The sequence below is a fragment of the Scyliorhinus canicula genome, chromosome 12 (assembly GCF_902713615.1).
Source record: "Scyliorhinus canicula chromosome 12, sScyCan1.1, whole genome shotgun sequence".
Taxonomy (NCBI): Eukaryota; Metazoa; Chordata; class Chondrichthyes; order Carcharhiniformes; family Scyliorhinidae; genus Scyliorhinus; species Scyliorhinus canicula.
The window spans coordinates 47,477,124-47,493,593 of NC_052157.1; the positions used below are offsets into that span (position 1 = coordinate 47,477,124).

General features: G+C 48.8%; 1 protein-coding gene across 3 annotated transcripts in view; it reads right to left on the minus strand.

Annotated features, from left to right (window-relative positions):
* Nucleotides 1–16,470, minus strand: part of LOC119974219 (cell migration inducing hyaluronidase 1) — a 292,877-nt gene that overhangs the window by 82,880 nt on the left and 193,527 nt on the right. For all 3 annotated transcript variants that reach the window (XM_038812976.1, XM_038812974.1, XM_038812975.1), the window contains exons 12-13: nucleotides 15,162–15,331; nucleotides 14,629–14,838 (exon numbers count right to left, since the gene is read on the minus strand). In XM_038812976.1, the coding sequence (XP_038668904.1) occupies nucleotides 14,629–14,838; nucleotides 15,162–15,331 (380 nt within the window). The remainder of the gene's footprint in view (nucleotides 1–14,628; nucleotides 14,839–15,161; nucleotides 15,332–16,470) is intronic.

A 16,470-nucleotide genomic window follows, 5' to 3' on the forward strand; every position in this document is an offset into this window, starting at 1 on the left:
CCAGTGCCGTGCTGGCCCCCTATAGGGGCCAGAATTGCTGATCAACACTTAGCCTCAGGATGTGAGAATCCTGCCCTATGTTTTTGTGCTTAAGACCCAGTGGGACTTGAATCCATAATGAACACCTGCTTCTCATCCAGTCCTGAGTACTCACGCAAGGAGCAGAGGTGGCAGAGCGATATTTCAGAACTGAATTCCTGTCAGAGTAAACCTCTTTCTGGGCAATATATCACGAATTTGAACGTAAATTCAAATTGTAATAGTAGAGTAATAAATGTAGATGAACTCCCTATACAGCAAATTTCATTAAAGGTATACTTTACTAATCTTGTTCTTAAAACAGTCTTTAAGTTTTAATTAATTAATAGAGTGGGCACCAATCTCTTTCATGCAACAAACAAAGAACAAAGAAAAGTACAGCCCAGGAACAGGCCCTTCGGCCCTCCAAGCCTGTGCCGACCATGCTGCCCGACTAAACTACAATCTTCTACACTTCCTGGGTCCGTATCCCTCTATTCCCATCCTATTCATGTATTTGTCAAGATGCCCCTTAAACGTTACTATCATCCCTGATTCCACCACCTCCTCCGGCAGTGAGTTCCAGGCACCCGCTACCCTCTGTGTAAAAAAACTTGCCTCGTACATCTCCTCCAAACCTTCCCCCTCGCACCTTAAACCTATGCCTCCCCCTAGTAATTGACCCCTCTACCCTGGGAAAAAGCCTCTGACTATCCACTCTGTCTATGCCCCTCATAATTTTGTAGACTTCTATCAGGTCACCCCTCAACCTCCGCTGTGCACAAACAAAAGAATATAATGCAAGATTCTGTGCTGTGACAAACAGTATTTAAGATGTATGACTAATTATTCAAATAAATTCACATCTATTAAGATCATTTGTGTCAGTTCATTTTCTCATTCATAGACCCTGGTTACAGTATGTGGAGAGCACGGTAGCACAGTGGTTAGCACAGTTGGTTCACAGCTCCAGGGTCCCAGGTTTGATTTCCGGCTTGGGTCACTGTCTGTGCAGAATCTGCACGTTATCCTCGTGTCTGCGTGGGTTTCCTCCAGGTGCTCCGGTTTCCTCCACAGTCCAAAGATGTGCAGATTAGGTGGATTGGCCATGATAAATTGCCCTTAGTGTCCAAAAAGGTGAGGTGGGGTTACTGAGTTAAGGGGATAGGGTTGAGGTGTGGGCTGAAGTAGGGTGCTCTTTACAAGAGCTGGTGCGGACTCGATGGGCCAAATGTCCTCCTTCTGCACTGTAAATTCTATGATTATGTGGTAAAGGGGGCGTTCTAATGACACCACATCACACCGGTCACACTGCTAAATTGAAGACGTATATTGCAGCTTTAATTCCATGCTGTTGTCATGACATAAAATCAAAGTGTTAGCTTTCCTGTAGTTTCACAGACCCAGGGCGAAATTCGCCGCTCCCCACGTGGCGTGGGAGAATCGTGGGAGGGCCTCCCGACATTTTTTATACCCCCCAGGTGCCCCCAGCGATTCTCTCCCCCCCCCCACTCGTAAAAATCGCCGCTTGCCGTTTTTTACGGCGAACGGTGATTCACCGAGCCCGATGGGCCGAGCGGCTGGCCCTTCACGGCCGTTTCACCATGGTAGCAACCACACCTGGTCGCTGCATTCCTGAAACAGGCGCCGAATGCCCGTTTGGGGCATCCAGGGGCTCGATTGGGACGGGAGCACTGCGACTGTGCTCCGGAGGGGACAGGCCCGCGATCGGTGCCCACCGATCGTCGGGCCTGCGTCCAAAACGGACGCATTCTTTCCCCTCCGCCGCCCGGCAAGATCAAGCCGCCACGTCTTGCCGGGCGGCGGTGGAGAAAGACGGCACCGCGCATGCGCGGGTTCACGTCGTCTGCGCGCTGATGTCATCCGCGAAGCGCCGTTCGGGCGTCATTTCCGGCGGCCGCGGTTGCGGCCGGGATCGACGGGGGCCCACTCCTAGCCCCCCGGGTGGGGGTGAATTAGGTGCGGGGAGCAGGCCCCGAGGCCAACGTGAACCTCGGCCGAGTTCACGACGGCCTCCATGATATTTGGGGTCGGCGGAGAATACCGCCCCCAATCTTCGTCTTCTGGTCAGTGAGTCACTGGGGCCACGTTGATCAAGAAAATCCCTTAAATGTACACCTTCTCTCATCTTTGAGCCTGAATCTACTCCAGGAACGTGAGCACATAGTCTCGCCGCAGCACCGAGCGAGGTGCTGTCATTTAGAACGGACATTAAATCAGGAACCCATCTACCCTCTCGGGTGAACAGAGAACATAGGAGCATAGAAATAGGAGTGGCTGTTTACCCCCTTCGGCCTGCTCTACCATTCAATGAGGTTATTGCTAGGACGGCACAACGGCGCAGTGTTTAGCACTGCCGCCTCATGGCGCGGAGAACCCTGGTTCGATCCTGGCCCCAGGTCACTGTCTCCTATGGAATTTGCACAGTCTCCCGTGTCTGCGTGGGTCTCACCCCCACAACCCAAAGATGTGCAGGGTTCGTGGATTGGCCATGGTAAATTACCCCTTAATTGGAAAAGATTTTTAAAAAATTTTTAAAATGCGATTATTGCTGATCTACATCCGAACGTCATATCCTTTGCCTTCATATTCCTTAATATCTTTGGAGTCTAGAGGTCTACTGCCCAGAAAAGGCCCTTCAGCCCATCGAGTCTATGCCAGTCATAAACAGCCACCTAACTATTCTGATCCCATTTTCCAGCACTTGGCCCCTAGCCTGTATGCCTCGGCATCAGTAAATGCATATCTATGTCCTTCGCAAATGTTATGAGGGTCTCTGCCTCCACCACCCTTTCATAGGCATCCAGTCAAGGTGGATGCCAGTCAAGGTGGATGAAATGGAAAAGTGCCTGGCCGAGATCCATCCCCCAATGGAAGAATAGAAACTTCCCCTGTCAGCAAGGGAGCTGCAACTCCAGCAGGGGTGCAGGCTTCACGGGATGAAGCCCAGAGTTGACGTGATAACCAGAAACCTCGCCTTCAACGTAATGGAGGATGGTCTGAATATCCCATCACGGATATTTTACCTGCCAACAAGTAGGAAGCTGGAGATGTTTGGGGGAAGACCAGAGATGTCCAATGATCTGGCGGCCGAAGGCTAGATCGGGGACGCATAGCCGGTCATGGCATCCAGGGGCTTCAACGAGAGGAAGCGGGTAGCATTCATGGTGGAACATCTGTGCACGAAAACTCACCAGGAAATACTGTGGAGAGGTGAAGATGTCGAAAGACCCTTCATGTCCTGGCATGGGATTTTGGGGTCAGTGGCAGCCTGCCACAGCTGTGGAGGTTTAAGAGTACAAGCAAGCTGAATGAGAAGATAGGGGGTGGGATTCTCTGATCCTGAGGCTAAGTGTTGACAGCGTCGTAAACGCCGTCGCGTTTCACGATGGCGTCAACAGGCCCCCAGGAGCAGCGATTCCGAACCCTTCAGGAGGCCAGCGCAGCACAGGAGCGACCCACGCCGCTCCAGCTGCCGATACTGGCCTCTAATGGGTGCCACGGGTCTGTGCATGCACACTGCGACTGGCGCGAATGCGCGCATGAGCGGTGGCTTCCTTCTCCGCGCCGGCCCCGATGCAACATGGCGTAGGGGTACAGGGGCCCCTGTAAAAGAGGCCCCAGCCCAAGAGGCTGGCCCGCCGATCGGTAGGCCCCGATCACGGGCCAGGCCACAGCGGAGGCCCCCCCCCCGGGTTGGACCCCACCTCCCTCTCCACCAGGCCGCCTCCGAAAGGATGCCCGCTGAGGTCCCGCCGGGTAAGACCACACGTCGACGGCGCCAGCGGGACTTGGAATATTTTGTGCGGCCACGCGGCCCAACCCGGGCGGCGAATCACAGGGGGGCCGTTTAGAGTGGCCCCCAACCGAAGCCCCGCCGACCGCACCGGCGGCAATTGCGCCGATTCTCAGCTCACCGGAGATTGGTTACATCATTCAGATCATGGGGAAAGATAAGACCAGGAGAGAGACTACAATCAGGGAGGTAACTGTCAGCACAGAGAGGGATGTGGACCTCAGACTGAGGAGGCACGAAGAACATATTATTGCACAGCAAGCACAAATCCAGTCCTATTTCGACAGGAAGCCTCGCCACCGAGCATGCCCAAGGGTTACTCCAAAGAGGTACTGGAATTGTAACGAGGTTGTGCACTTCCAACAAGACTGCCTTCAACAACCACAAACACCACAGATGTCAGGCATGGAGACCCCGTCCAGCACAACTCCATTCCTCGTTCCCCCACCAGAAAAGATACAGGCCCGGCAAAGGAAGCGGAAACCTGAGGCTCTTAGCGGGCTGACTGAAGAGGAAGGCAACCCAATTTTGCCAGTTTAGAGAGATTTACAGCTGATGCCATGTCCAAGCCTCAGGAAAACAGCAGCATTCCCACTCCAATCCTCTGTGGAATCCGAGAGGGAATCGTTAACGAATCACCGATGTACTTATGAGGGAGATCCAAAACTGATCCAGGGGTTGAGCCATGTATTGTTTCATCTTTATCATTCATCTCAGCACAGATGAAGACATTGTGAGATTTCACTGGAAGACTAAACATCCACTGACAACATTGTCTAACAAGGGAATCCAAACAGACATGTACACTGCTGAGGTGCTGGAAGAGGATCAGGCAAGAGGGTGGAGTTCTCCATTGACTGGCTCATGGCATCCTTTCCGGCAGTCTCCAGAGTCAAGTGTTGAATGTGTTCACGGTCAGGCGGGACACTGCATATTGGAGAAGACAGCTGCACTCACTAGATGGTGGCATTACTGGTCAGGGGTGTCTGCTGATCACTGCCAGGACGTGAGAGATTTGATCCAAGCAGGAAAGCAGCTCAAGACCCTTGGTCACACCAATGACATCAGACCTGCAACTGGAGGGAAGCCACAGGAGACCATCCCCAGTGGGGAGTTGCTCAAAGTCAAAGGTTTGGTGGATGATATAGGATCAGGCAGCTCATTGAACAGTGTAGCGAAACCTGAAGCGGTAGCTAGTGGTGACCTGAGTGAAGAAAGGTCGGACAGCAATGGGAAATCCTGGATTGTATGTGTCAGAAATTCCGGGTGTGAAGAGGCCAAATCTGGTGCTGGAAGGAGTTGTCAGGCAGGGAGGCTGCGCCTGGAGTAAGCAGTGATGCTGGGAGGCTTCCCTGGAGACATGGCCGACCTAGATCCCTACACGGCTGATCCACCACAGAGCCAAGGTTCTATTGAAAGGTTCGTAAGAAGAGCTAAGAAAGTCATCTCCAGCAAATGTCAGATATCATCCCAATCCATACCATTTTCCCAGATCACAAGGCTCGCTGGGAATGCTCTTGCCAAATTGGTCTCGAATACCCTAGCTGTCATAACGCAATAGAACTTGCTAATTCCACGATTGCTCAGTTACCATGTGATATACTGAGTTGCCAGGATAGCAACTCTCAAGCAGGGAAGAGTGTAGTGGGGCCTCTGACGGAAGATGGTGACGATATGGGAGAGCACCGAGCAGGGGAACTGATCAGCCCTGTGGGCTCCTCCCTGCAGGAAGTATTGTATTTCGCTAGCTGAGATACGGAGCCAGATGCCATGAGGTGAGCGTGGAAGCAGACAGTTGTAGCACGGTAGGAGACAAGGCCATGAGGAGGGCAGCATGAAGTCTCTGATGGTGGCTGGAGCCAGGAAGAGAAAATGAAGATCCAGTCAAACTGACTGATGTAAAGGGTTAACATCGGAAGCACACCTGATGCTGATGTAATAATGATGTAAGATCACATGACAGAGAAATGAGATAGACCTGGATGGAGGAGAAGCTCCAACTTCGTGTAGAGGCCCAAGGGCAGAATTCTCCCATTTTGAGATGAAGTGCTGTGGCAGGGGCGGGAACATGGAGTGTTTCCCGTTGTTGCGGCTGGCAGGATAACACATCAAGTCTTCTAGCTCTGACCTCATTAATTATGAAGCGAATTATGACTTTATGCCAAAGTCAGTGGCGAAGCAGGCTGGGATGGCGTGTAGCCTGCAGTCGTGTCCGGGCGCCATATTGAAAAGGGGCCGGAGAGGATAATTTGGGCATCCTTAAATACTACATAGTATACTGCAACCATTTTAAAAGTTACAGTTCCCTCATTTTACTGGATACCTTGAATTATTCAATTCAGACTATGGAATTGCCAAGTGTAACAGATATTGCAAGGACACAATGGGCGAAATTCTCCCCCCCCCCACGACGGGTGGGAGAATAGCGGGAGGGCCTTCCCGACTTTTTTGACGCCCTCCCGCTATTCTCCCCCCCCCCCGCCGAAATCCCGACACGAATCGCTGCCGCCGTTTTTTTACGGCCGGCAGCGATTCACAGCTGTTAGAAGGGCCGAAGTCCCAGCCCTTTACGACCTTTTTACGAACGGCAAATACACCTGGTCCTGCCGTTCGTAAAAACGTCGTGACCACCTGGAAAAAAATAACCATGGCACCGATTGGCACGGCAGTACCACGGCCGTGCCAAGGGTGCCATGGGCCCGCGATCGGTGCCCACCGATCGCGGGCAGCGGGCCCGATGCCCGCGCACTATTTGTCCTTCCGCCGCCCCGCAGTATCAATACGCGGGGCGGCTGAGGGGCAACCCGGACCGCGCATGCGCGGGTTTCGCGCAAAAACGCGATGACGTCACCCGCGCATGCGCGGGTGGAGTCTTCCCACCTGCGCATGCGCGGCTGACGTCATATGACGCGTCAGCCGGCGCTAAGTCCGACAAGCGGGCTTAACAATTTTCGTTAAGCCCGACTTGTCGGAGCCTCCGACGTCGGGCTGCTAGCCCCGACCGGGGACCACAATCGGTCCCCCGTCGGGAAAACCGGGCGGGTTTTACGGCAGTTTGACGATTTCTCCCGTTTTGGGAGAATTTCGCCCAGTGGGTGGGATTCGCCATTGACCGATGGCGAAACTGGGAAATGCGAATGGGCAGAATGGGCGAAAATCCCCCAGTCGCCACAATCCGTGCCTTTTCCGGTACACTGAGGGAGAATTCAGCTTGTCCAGTTCACCTAACAAGCACGTCTTTCGGGACTTGTGGGAGGAAACCGAAGAACCTGGAAGAAACCCACGGAAACACAGGAAGAATGTGGAGACATGGCACAGACAGTGATTCAAGCCAGGAATCGAACCCGGGGCCCTGGCGCTGTGCAGCAACAGTGCTAACGGCTGTGCTACTGTGTCGCTCAAATATGGCTGACTAGAAATTGCCCCCACTCTTCCATGGGAGTATTTGCAGGTTGTTTCTCAACCTGCTTGGTTGTGTTATGAGCACACTTTCCTTGGACATTGGTGGGATTTGAACCTGGAGTCATGGCTCAGAGACAGGAATGTAATTCACTGCATCATAAGACCTCTCACAGCTTCTTTCAGCCTACGTAATTGTAATAAGTCCATGGAGGCAGAAGTCCCTACACCAGAATCCCTTTTATTAACAAAACCAACAGCAGCACAACCAGGTGCATTCAGCTTGCTGTCTACACAGGGAGAGCAGAGGACCTGACACTCCCTGTTATAAACAAAGAAGAGGTTCTCTCATTGGCCCAATAATCAGGGAACTTGCATTCCAATTGGCCAGTCTCAAAGGCCTGGTCTAAGTCATTACAGTAATCCAAGTCATGTTGTGGTTGTTAAAGAAATGGGACTAATTTGCCAGTGAGTTATATTATTGCCGTTTAAAGTTAAGTTTGCCATTTTATACCTTTCCCTTCCAAGACCACAAGTCTTCAGAGGAAAGGATAAATGAAAGTGCAGACGCGACCGCTGAATGCACTGATTACTCGTCTAAAAGGAATGTAACCTTTAAAGGGGTTTTAATGAAGCCAGATTGGCCAGATTCCCCACTATGTGACTGTGTCAGTAACAACAGGTACAATTGATTCAATGCACTCTTTTGTAGCCCTTTGAACTATAGGAAATAAATCTACTTTCTCCATCACAGAAGCTCACATGTCTGCAGAACCATGGTTGAAATATTTTGATATTAAAAGTTGAACTGTTACCACTCCTCAGGGGCCAAACTCTACATTGTAAACAGTTCCCTTCCTACACCTGGGGAGTTCATACTCCAAAGTGTAGGAGGGAAACCATATACAATGTTGGTTTTGGCACCTGAGGGGGTCTTAAACCCCCCCCCCCCCCCCCAATAATCCCCAAGTGTGGAGAAACGTCCATTCCTTCAGGTAGTGATTCCTTCGACCGCTTGGGAAGCGGACGGTAGTCCAGTGACGGTAAGTCAGTTCAGGAGGCTTGTGGAGCACTGGGCACCACCGTTTTCGTGAAGCGCGCCGAGGTGGGCGTAGTTCGGCTGGCAAAGGTGTCTATTTCCAGTTCTCTCTAGCTTTGACAGTAAGTCATCCAGACTCAAAATGTTAGCGTCATTCTCGCTCCAGAGATGCTGTGAGATCTGCTGATTGTTTGCCGTTTTCTCTTTCAGTGTGGAAAGAGCTCTAACCGGTCAGCTGTTTCACAGGTGGAGAAAGACTGGCAGCTCCCACATTTAAATCAGACCCTCAACTGCACTGCGGAAGCCTGATTTAAATATTCTAATGAGGTGTTCCAACTTGCAAAAGGGCAGACTCACACGTGTCACATAACCGCTGCCATTAGAATGGCAACAGTGCGTTGGAAATGTTTTCTTGGCCTAACGAACCTTGATAAGGCTGTGCTTCCCTGTGACAGATTTGAAATTGTCAGTAGAGTTTAACTGCAAGTAATATATTATGAGCTACATTGAAGGAGGTTGAGTACTTAAATGCCTTTGCACCATTTGTAGTGAACTTTTGAAATGTCTGTAATGTTTCTTTGATGCACCTCAAGGGCGCAACGTGATATATGTAGAAATCCTGAATATCATTGAACTTTGTGTAATGGTCATTTTGAAATGTGTGTACAGTTCTTTCAGATATTTCACGAATGAAGTATATTTTTGTAAAAATAAAAGGGGCTTCAGGGTTAGCACCATGATGTGCAGGACACAGATTGTCATGCTCCGAGCTCTCTTGAGGCCACCTAACTACGGATGTCACGGTTACATCATTAATAGCATCACGGTCTCATTATTATATCCATTAGCCCATTGCTCTACAGTGTTGGTGAGTGAGGGGAAGGCCAGCATCAAGGGTGGAGAGTCTGTAAACCTCTTCGAACACAAACACCATCTGCTGTGATTCACAGATGGCATCAACCACTTGATTAGCTTTGGCTCATCCATAATACCATGTCCTGTCACACTTTGAACATGACTTTATTGAGCGATGACGAATAGTCAACACAGGAAGAAGCTATTTGACCCAATGGATCTGATTTCTCTTGCACTATGGCTCCCCCACCACATTGTCCCTCCTTAACACTCTGCCCGACAAATTATTCATATTCACTGCTCCTGACTATTCATATTCACTGCTACCATTTACTATCTTGCGTGCCACCAACAAGACCCCCATAAACCTCTTTCCTTCTTAACTGTAAACTCTGCTCACCTCTACTCATTCCTTCTACAATTAGGTTCAGTCTTGTAGTCCCAACTCCACACCCCATTCAAAACTTGTGTACATGCTTATGTCGCTAAAACTTACAAAGCCTCAATTTAATTCCTCATTAGGTTAAGGGGGGGGGGGGGGGTTGTTGGGTTACGGGTATAGGGTGGATACGTGGGTTTGAGTAGGGTGATCATGGCTCGGCACAACATTGAGGGCCGAAGGGCCTGTTCTGTGCTGTACTGTTCTATGTTCTATCTGAAAGATGGATCCTTCAACAGTGTAGCACTCCCTCAATAGCACAGTGAATACCACCCCATATTTTGTGCTGAAGGACTGGATTCTTCCCACAGGGGTGAGAAACAGGAGCCAGGATTGTTCTCGGGTCTCAAACCTGCCTCTTGGTCACGACTTGGGAATTTGACCTGGGTTCACCCTTAATTGATATAAAGGCAGGTTCCCTGTCTAATTAAGAGTGGTGGGGTGGCTCTTGCAGCTGGACAGCCAATTAGAGGTCTCTGGGTTGAAAGAAGCACCAAGCAGTAGTTAATGGTAAGTCAGGGAGAGGGTGCTTCAACACAAATATAAAAAGCTGCTAGGCCACCAATGTGGTGGGGCGATGAGGGTACGGTGAGGAGGAAATCCTCAACAGGTGGTCTTTGACTAAAGTAAAGTCACCTTACTCCCAGATGACCATAGGCTGTTTTCGCCTTAGAGGGAAGGGAGCCGACTGGTGGTGATTTAACTGGAGGGTCACCACACCTCAGGCAAGGGGTGGGGTTGAGAAGGTGGGGCTTTCATGGGAATTGAACCCGTGCTGTTGGTCTGGCTCTGCATCGCGACCCAGCTGTCCAGCCAACTGAGCTAAACCGGGCCCCTTTGACTCGGCATCCAGCATCAGGCTGGTGGCCAACTCTCCAGGCAATCGTATTCAGAAACTGGAAGCTGTCTGGAGAATGCCAGTTGACCTCCTTTAACTGTGGTTAACAAGGATTTTAATGAACTTAATTGTCTACCCACCTTGTGGGGAGTGGGCGTGCTTCCAGCCCAGAATCTGCCTCGCCAAAAGTGGCTAGTATTGGAAAGGTGGTCAGAATACCAGCACGCCGACCAGCACAGATATTCCCAGGCCCAGCTACCTGCTCCCAACCTTGGCAAGGTCTAGAATTCAGCCCCAAGTATCTGGAGAGAGATATCTAGACTGCAATCTAGAAAACAATCAAGATGTAAGGGGCAAGACCGTCCGTACAGCTTGATGTGTTAGGCAGGTTGGTTCGACGTTGACTGTAACTGGATGCAGTGAAGCTGGAAACAGACGTCTGACACAGGAGATGATCCAACACTGTATTATTTAACTAGTGGACTGCTGTACATGTTCAGCTTTGGCTTGACACTCTACTAATCTAACTGATGACCCCTTACTGGCTTGACCAGACTTAATAGCTACCACATGGTGATAGTGCTCACTAGCTTGTGCACTCTGTCTCAGTAGCTGGGTCCTGAGAGAGGGCGAGTCTTAGTGCCCTGTGGGCTTTATATTGGTGGTGTCCTGTCTGGTGATTGGTTGTTCTGTGTTGTATGTTCACTGGTCACCCTGTGTGTCAATCACTGCCTGTCTGCATCTCATTATATACATGAGTGGATATTATGACACCGCTCAAAAATATTTCTCACAAGTTTAATTTCGGCCAAATTCTTTAAAAGCTACATCTGTTTGCTCCAAGTTCACCAATGCCATGCACCTTGGGGGTGTGGTGCACTAAGAGGTCACGTCGTTGCATTTGTAACGCTGAACCAATATTCCGTTTGAAAAAATGAAATGAAAATCGCTTATTGTCACGAGTAGGCTTCAATGAAGTTACTGTGAAAAGCCCCTAGTCGCCACATTCCGGCGCCTGTCCGGGGAGGCTGTGTGTGGCTCACACGCATTGAAAAACAACACGTTACTTTTCTATTGTTACCAAATAGGGGTGTATCTAGCGAGCTAACACTGAAAATCAAAGCAAGATTAATTCCAGAGATATTTGAAAGATGTTTGCTTGCCTGTACGAAAGATTTGCAAAGGGAAGAGTCAGAGAAAGGATTAACCGCAGCCAGACCAAGCTTACAGAATTGTCTGTTCCAAACTGCTGGTTATAAACAGAACAGAGCCGCTGACGTGGTGTTTACACTGGGTGCTTCGACTCTTCCCTGAAGCAAACACCAGATTTGAATCAGGTGCCCTGATTGATGTTCCAATGTGCAGTTGCGTTTTAACACGTTATCTGTTCTGACTGAATTGAGAGACCAAGCTGAGATTAGACAGCAAAGTTTCCTTTTCATTTCAGTGGAATCGTGATATAATACAGGGGCTGGTTTAGCACAGTGGGCTAAATAGCTGGCTTGTAATGCAGCACAATGCCAGCAGCGCGGGCTCAATACCTGTACCGGCCTCCCCGAACAGGTGCTGGAATGTGGCGACTAGGGGCTTTTCACAGCAACTTCATTGAAGCCTACTTGTGACAATAAGCGATTATTATTATTAATTCCCCAGCACACAGAATTCTCTGGCAGATACCTGAACCCCAGCATGAGGAAAGGCAACTGTTTGGCACTGGATAAATGGGAGCGCAGCCAGGCCAGCATTTATTGTCCGTGAAGCATTTTGGGATGTCCTGTGGTGGTTAAAGGTGCTCTATAAAAAGGTTTTGCTTCACATTTGTCCACAGAATCTCTTTAAACGCTCACCTGGTGTTTAAATAAAAGCGATCCATTCTCGGGATCTTTTCATTTCGGAGTCCAACCTATAACCGAGTAAACGCGAACTATAACCAAGTAAATCTAAATCTAAACATGAGACCCATGGGGTTGACATCTGATTAATTTTCCGATGATCCTCGTATGAGTTCCACCGCTGAAGGACGGAGACCCATCAGTGGGCTAGTTCATTCAGGGACATTAATAGCTGGCCCAGATGGGAGCCGGGCTGCGGAGTAGTCCCGACTGGGACTGAGACTGTTACTGATATAGACTTTACTTTAGTAATAAACCATTTGTTTTGACTCTCATTTTGAGGGTGGGGATGTGGGGCTAGAGTGGGGATTGGGCCTTCTCTCTGTGAACACTGAATAGTCAAAGGAATGTTACTTTTGAACATCCATTTTGAATTTCAAGGACACCCTGAACACAGAAGTGGCAGACAGAGGGGACTGCTTTTATTTAAACACCAGACGAGTGTTTGAAGAGATTCTGCAGATAAATATGAAGCAAAATCTTTTATAGAGCAGCTTTAACTACCACAGGGCATTCAAAAATGCTTCACGGAGAACACATTGATGGAAGTGATATAATCTAGGAAACTTGGTGGCCAAATTGTGCACAGCAAGCTTCCACAAACAGCAATGTGATAATGACCAGATAATCTTTTTGTTTGTGAAGTTGATTGAGGGATAAATATTAACCAGAACATGGGGGGATGTGTTCACCTAAAAAGGCAGACAGGTTTAATGTATCATTTTGAAGGAAAGCAGCTCCAACAGTATTTTTTTATTCATTCATGGGATATAAGCATCACTGGCTAGCCAATATTTACTGCTCATCCCTAGTTACCCTCGAGATGGTGGTGGTGAGCTCCTATCTTCAACCGCTTCAGTCCCTGAAGTGTAGGTCCACCCACAGTGCTGTTAGGGAGGGAGTTCCAGGATTTTGACCCAGTGACAGTGAAGGAACCATGATATATTCCCAAGTCAGGATGGTGAGTGACTTGAAGGGGAATCTCCAGTTGATGGTGTACCCATGTATCAAATGCCTTGTCCTTCTATGTGGTAGTGGTTGTGTGTTTAGAAGTTGCTGCCAAGGAATCTTGATGAATTCTTGCAGTGTATCTTGTACACACGGCTGCTACTGCTGCACTGGGGGTGGAGGGATTGAATGTTTGTGGATGGGCTGCCAGTCAAGCAGGTTGTTTTGTCATGAATTGTGTCAATCTTCCTGTGTGCTGTTAGAGCTGGACTCATACAGGCGAGTGGAGAATATTCCATAACACTCCTGACTTGTGCCTTGTCGATGGTGGAAAAACTTTAGGGAGTCAGGAGATTAGTTATTTGTTGCAGGATTCCTAGACTCTGCCCTTCTCTTGTAGCCACAGTATTAATATAGAATTTACATTGCAGGAGGCCATTTGGCCCATCGGGTCTGCACCTGCCCTTGGAAAGAGCATCCTACTTAAACCCACGCTTCCACCCTATCCCCGTAACCCCACCTAACCTCTTTTGGACACTCAGGGCAATTTAGCATGGCCAATCCACCTAACCTGCACATGTTTAGACTGCGGGAGGAAACCGGAGCACCCGGAGGAAACCCACGCAGACACGGGGAGAATGTGCAAACTCCACATAGACAATCATCCAAGGTCGGAATCAAACCCGGGACCCTGGCCCTGTGAGGCGGACATTTCTAAGTGGTCCATTGGGTTTCATTCCTTATTGACTTGTTTTTAGCGGCTTGATGCAACCGAGGGGCTATTTCAGAGGGCATTTAAGAGTTACCTGGGGTCAGATAGAAGCTAGACCAGGTAGGGACGGCAGATTTCCTTCCCTAACAGGTGGGGATGCGGGGCTAGAATGGGAATTGGGCCTTTCAAAGGGTTGACGCAGACTTGTTGGGCCAAATGGCCTCCTTCTGCACAGTAGGGATTCTATGATTAGTGAACCAGATGGGCTTGTGCGATGACTCAACAATGGTTTCATGGTCATCATTAGACTTTTAATTCAGATATCTATTGGATTCAAATTCCACCACCTGCTGTGGTGGGTTTCGAACCTAGGTCCCTGGAGCATCACACTGAGTCGCTAGACTACTAGTCCAGTGATAATACCACTAAGCCACTGCCTCCCCAGCACTAGTGGAGTGTCAACTTAGATTTTATGCTCACTTGTTGAACAAACAATAGAGTTTTACAAAACTCCAACTGCAGATTAACTATCCAAAATGTTAACATTGGTTAAATCGAGGAATTCAAAATGGCTATTTCACAGAAAACATGTCAAATTTATTCCATTGCAGAAAAACAGATGAGGCAACTTTAGTCACAATTGTTTGCGCATCAATGGAACCGCCACTTACCAGAAGTCCATTGGACCCATGAATGGTCACACACCGAGAGAAAGATTCATGAATGGAGACTCCCTTCACGTAGGTTGGAGGGTTGTAGCCCCCTTTCTCATCCAGGTCTCCCGTCATGTGAAAATGAATGGGATAATGGCCCATTGACTGCTGGCCCATGTGCTTCAGCTCAACATCTTCAATGTGAGCTGCTTTGAAACCCACACCCATCTGGAGAATACAAGGAGAACTTTTAAGCACACATTTGACGCCATCTGTGAAGAAATTCCAGGATCCTGAATTAAACTTTGGGATTTGAGTAGTGGAAGTTCAATGGGGTTGTTTGAAATTCCTCTCTGCCATTTCAGTGAAAAGTCGAGCTAATTCATATGAAACTAAATGCGCTGAATGTTAGATTATACATGAAAAGCATGAAACGTTGGTACTCTCGGCCGCTGCACGATCTAGATTAATAAAGATCCATTTTGTTACAATGAAGATTTGACAATGTCAGGAATCAAATAATTATTTCAAATTACCGTGGAGGAACCTACCTTAATGTGCCCTCCAACTGTGTCAAATTCAAAGAACTTGCAAGCATTATTGCCATAGCACTGAGCCTCCATTTCTCCCATAATTACGACATTCCTGGACAGCACTCCCACTTCAGCACGCATGTCAACGCCATCGACTTCTTTCCCCATGTGCAAGTACTTTGCTTTTCCTAAGAGAGTAAAGGATGCGGTAAGTCCAGGTAGCAGAACAGAGGAGCCAATTCGGATATGAACAGTACAGAAAATCTTTCCATGTTAAGCGCTGCCACCTTTTCCTATCACTATCTAGATGGGCGCATTGCGCACTGGGCACCCTGGCACATATCCCCTACTGCAACTTGGTGAGAACCAATAGTATAAAAAAGTTGTGGCTGTTTTCACCTCCACTGCCGCAGACAGAGCAGTGACATCCGGGCATACAGGCCTTTCTATAATCGCAGGATCAGAAAGTACCTTGATCCTGTGCCAGAATGGGCAGCACAGTAGCATTGTGGATAGCACAAATGCTTCACAGCTCCAGGGTCCCAGGTTCGATTCCGGCTTGGGTCACTGTCTGTGTGGAGTCTGCACATCCTCCCCATGTGTGCGTGGGTTTCTTCCGGGTGCTCCGGTTTCCTCCCACAGTCCAAAGATGTGCAGGTTAGGTGGATTGGCCATACTAAATTGCCCATAGTGTCCAAAATTGCCCTTAGTGTTGGGTGGGGTTACTGGGTTATGGGGACAGGGTGGAGGTGTTGACCTTGGGTAGGGTGCTCTTTCCAAGAGCCGGTGCAGACTCGATGGGCCGAATGGCCTCCTTCTGCACTGTAAATTGTGTGTGACAATACACTCATGAACGGCAACTCCACATCTGCCTTCCAACTGCAGCTCTGGCAATGAACCTCTCTTTCACACGGAGCATTTATCCACACACAAGGTTCCAAAGAAATCAAACCCCAGCTCACAGACTGAAGATCGGTGAGGATATAAATACGCAGACATATCCCAACATTAATTTTATAACTAGGTTTGGTGATCCTTTTACACAACTGTATAATTTTCCATGTGTTTGGTCAGCTACTTTTAATTTATCTACCAACAAGTAATGCAGGAACGTGACCCTGAAAATAGTTTCAAGAAATTAGTTAAGTGATGTCTGGTTAATTTCATGATATTTTATGGCTTCAGAATACTGGATTTGACACAAAAATTCAAGCACTTTCATAGATCATACAGTCTCTACAGCGCAGAAGGAGGCCATTCGGCCCTTTGAGTCTGCACCGACCCTTTGAATGAACACTTTGCCCATTTTGCCAGTGTCCACCCCATC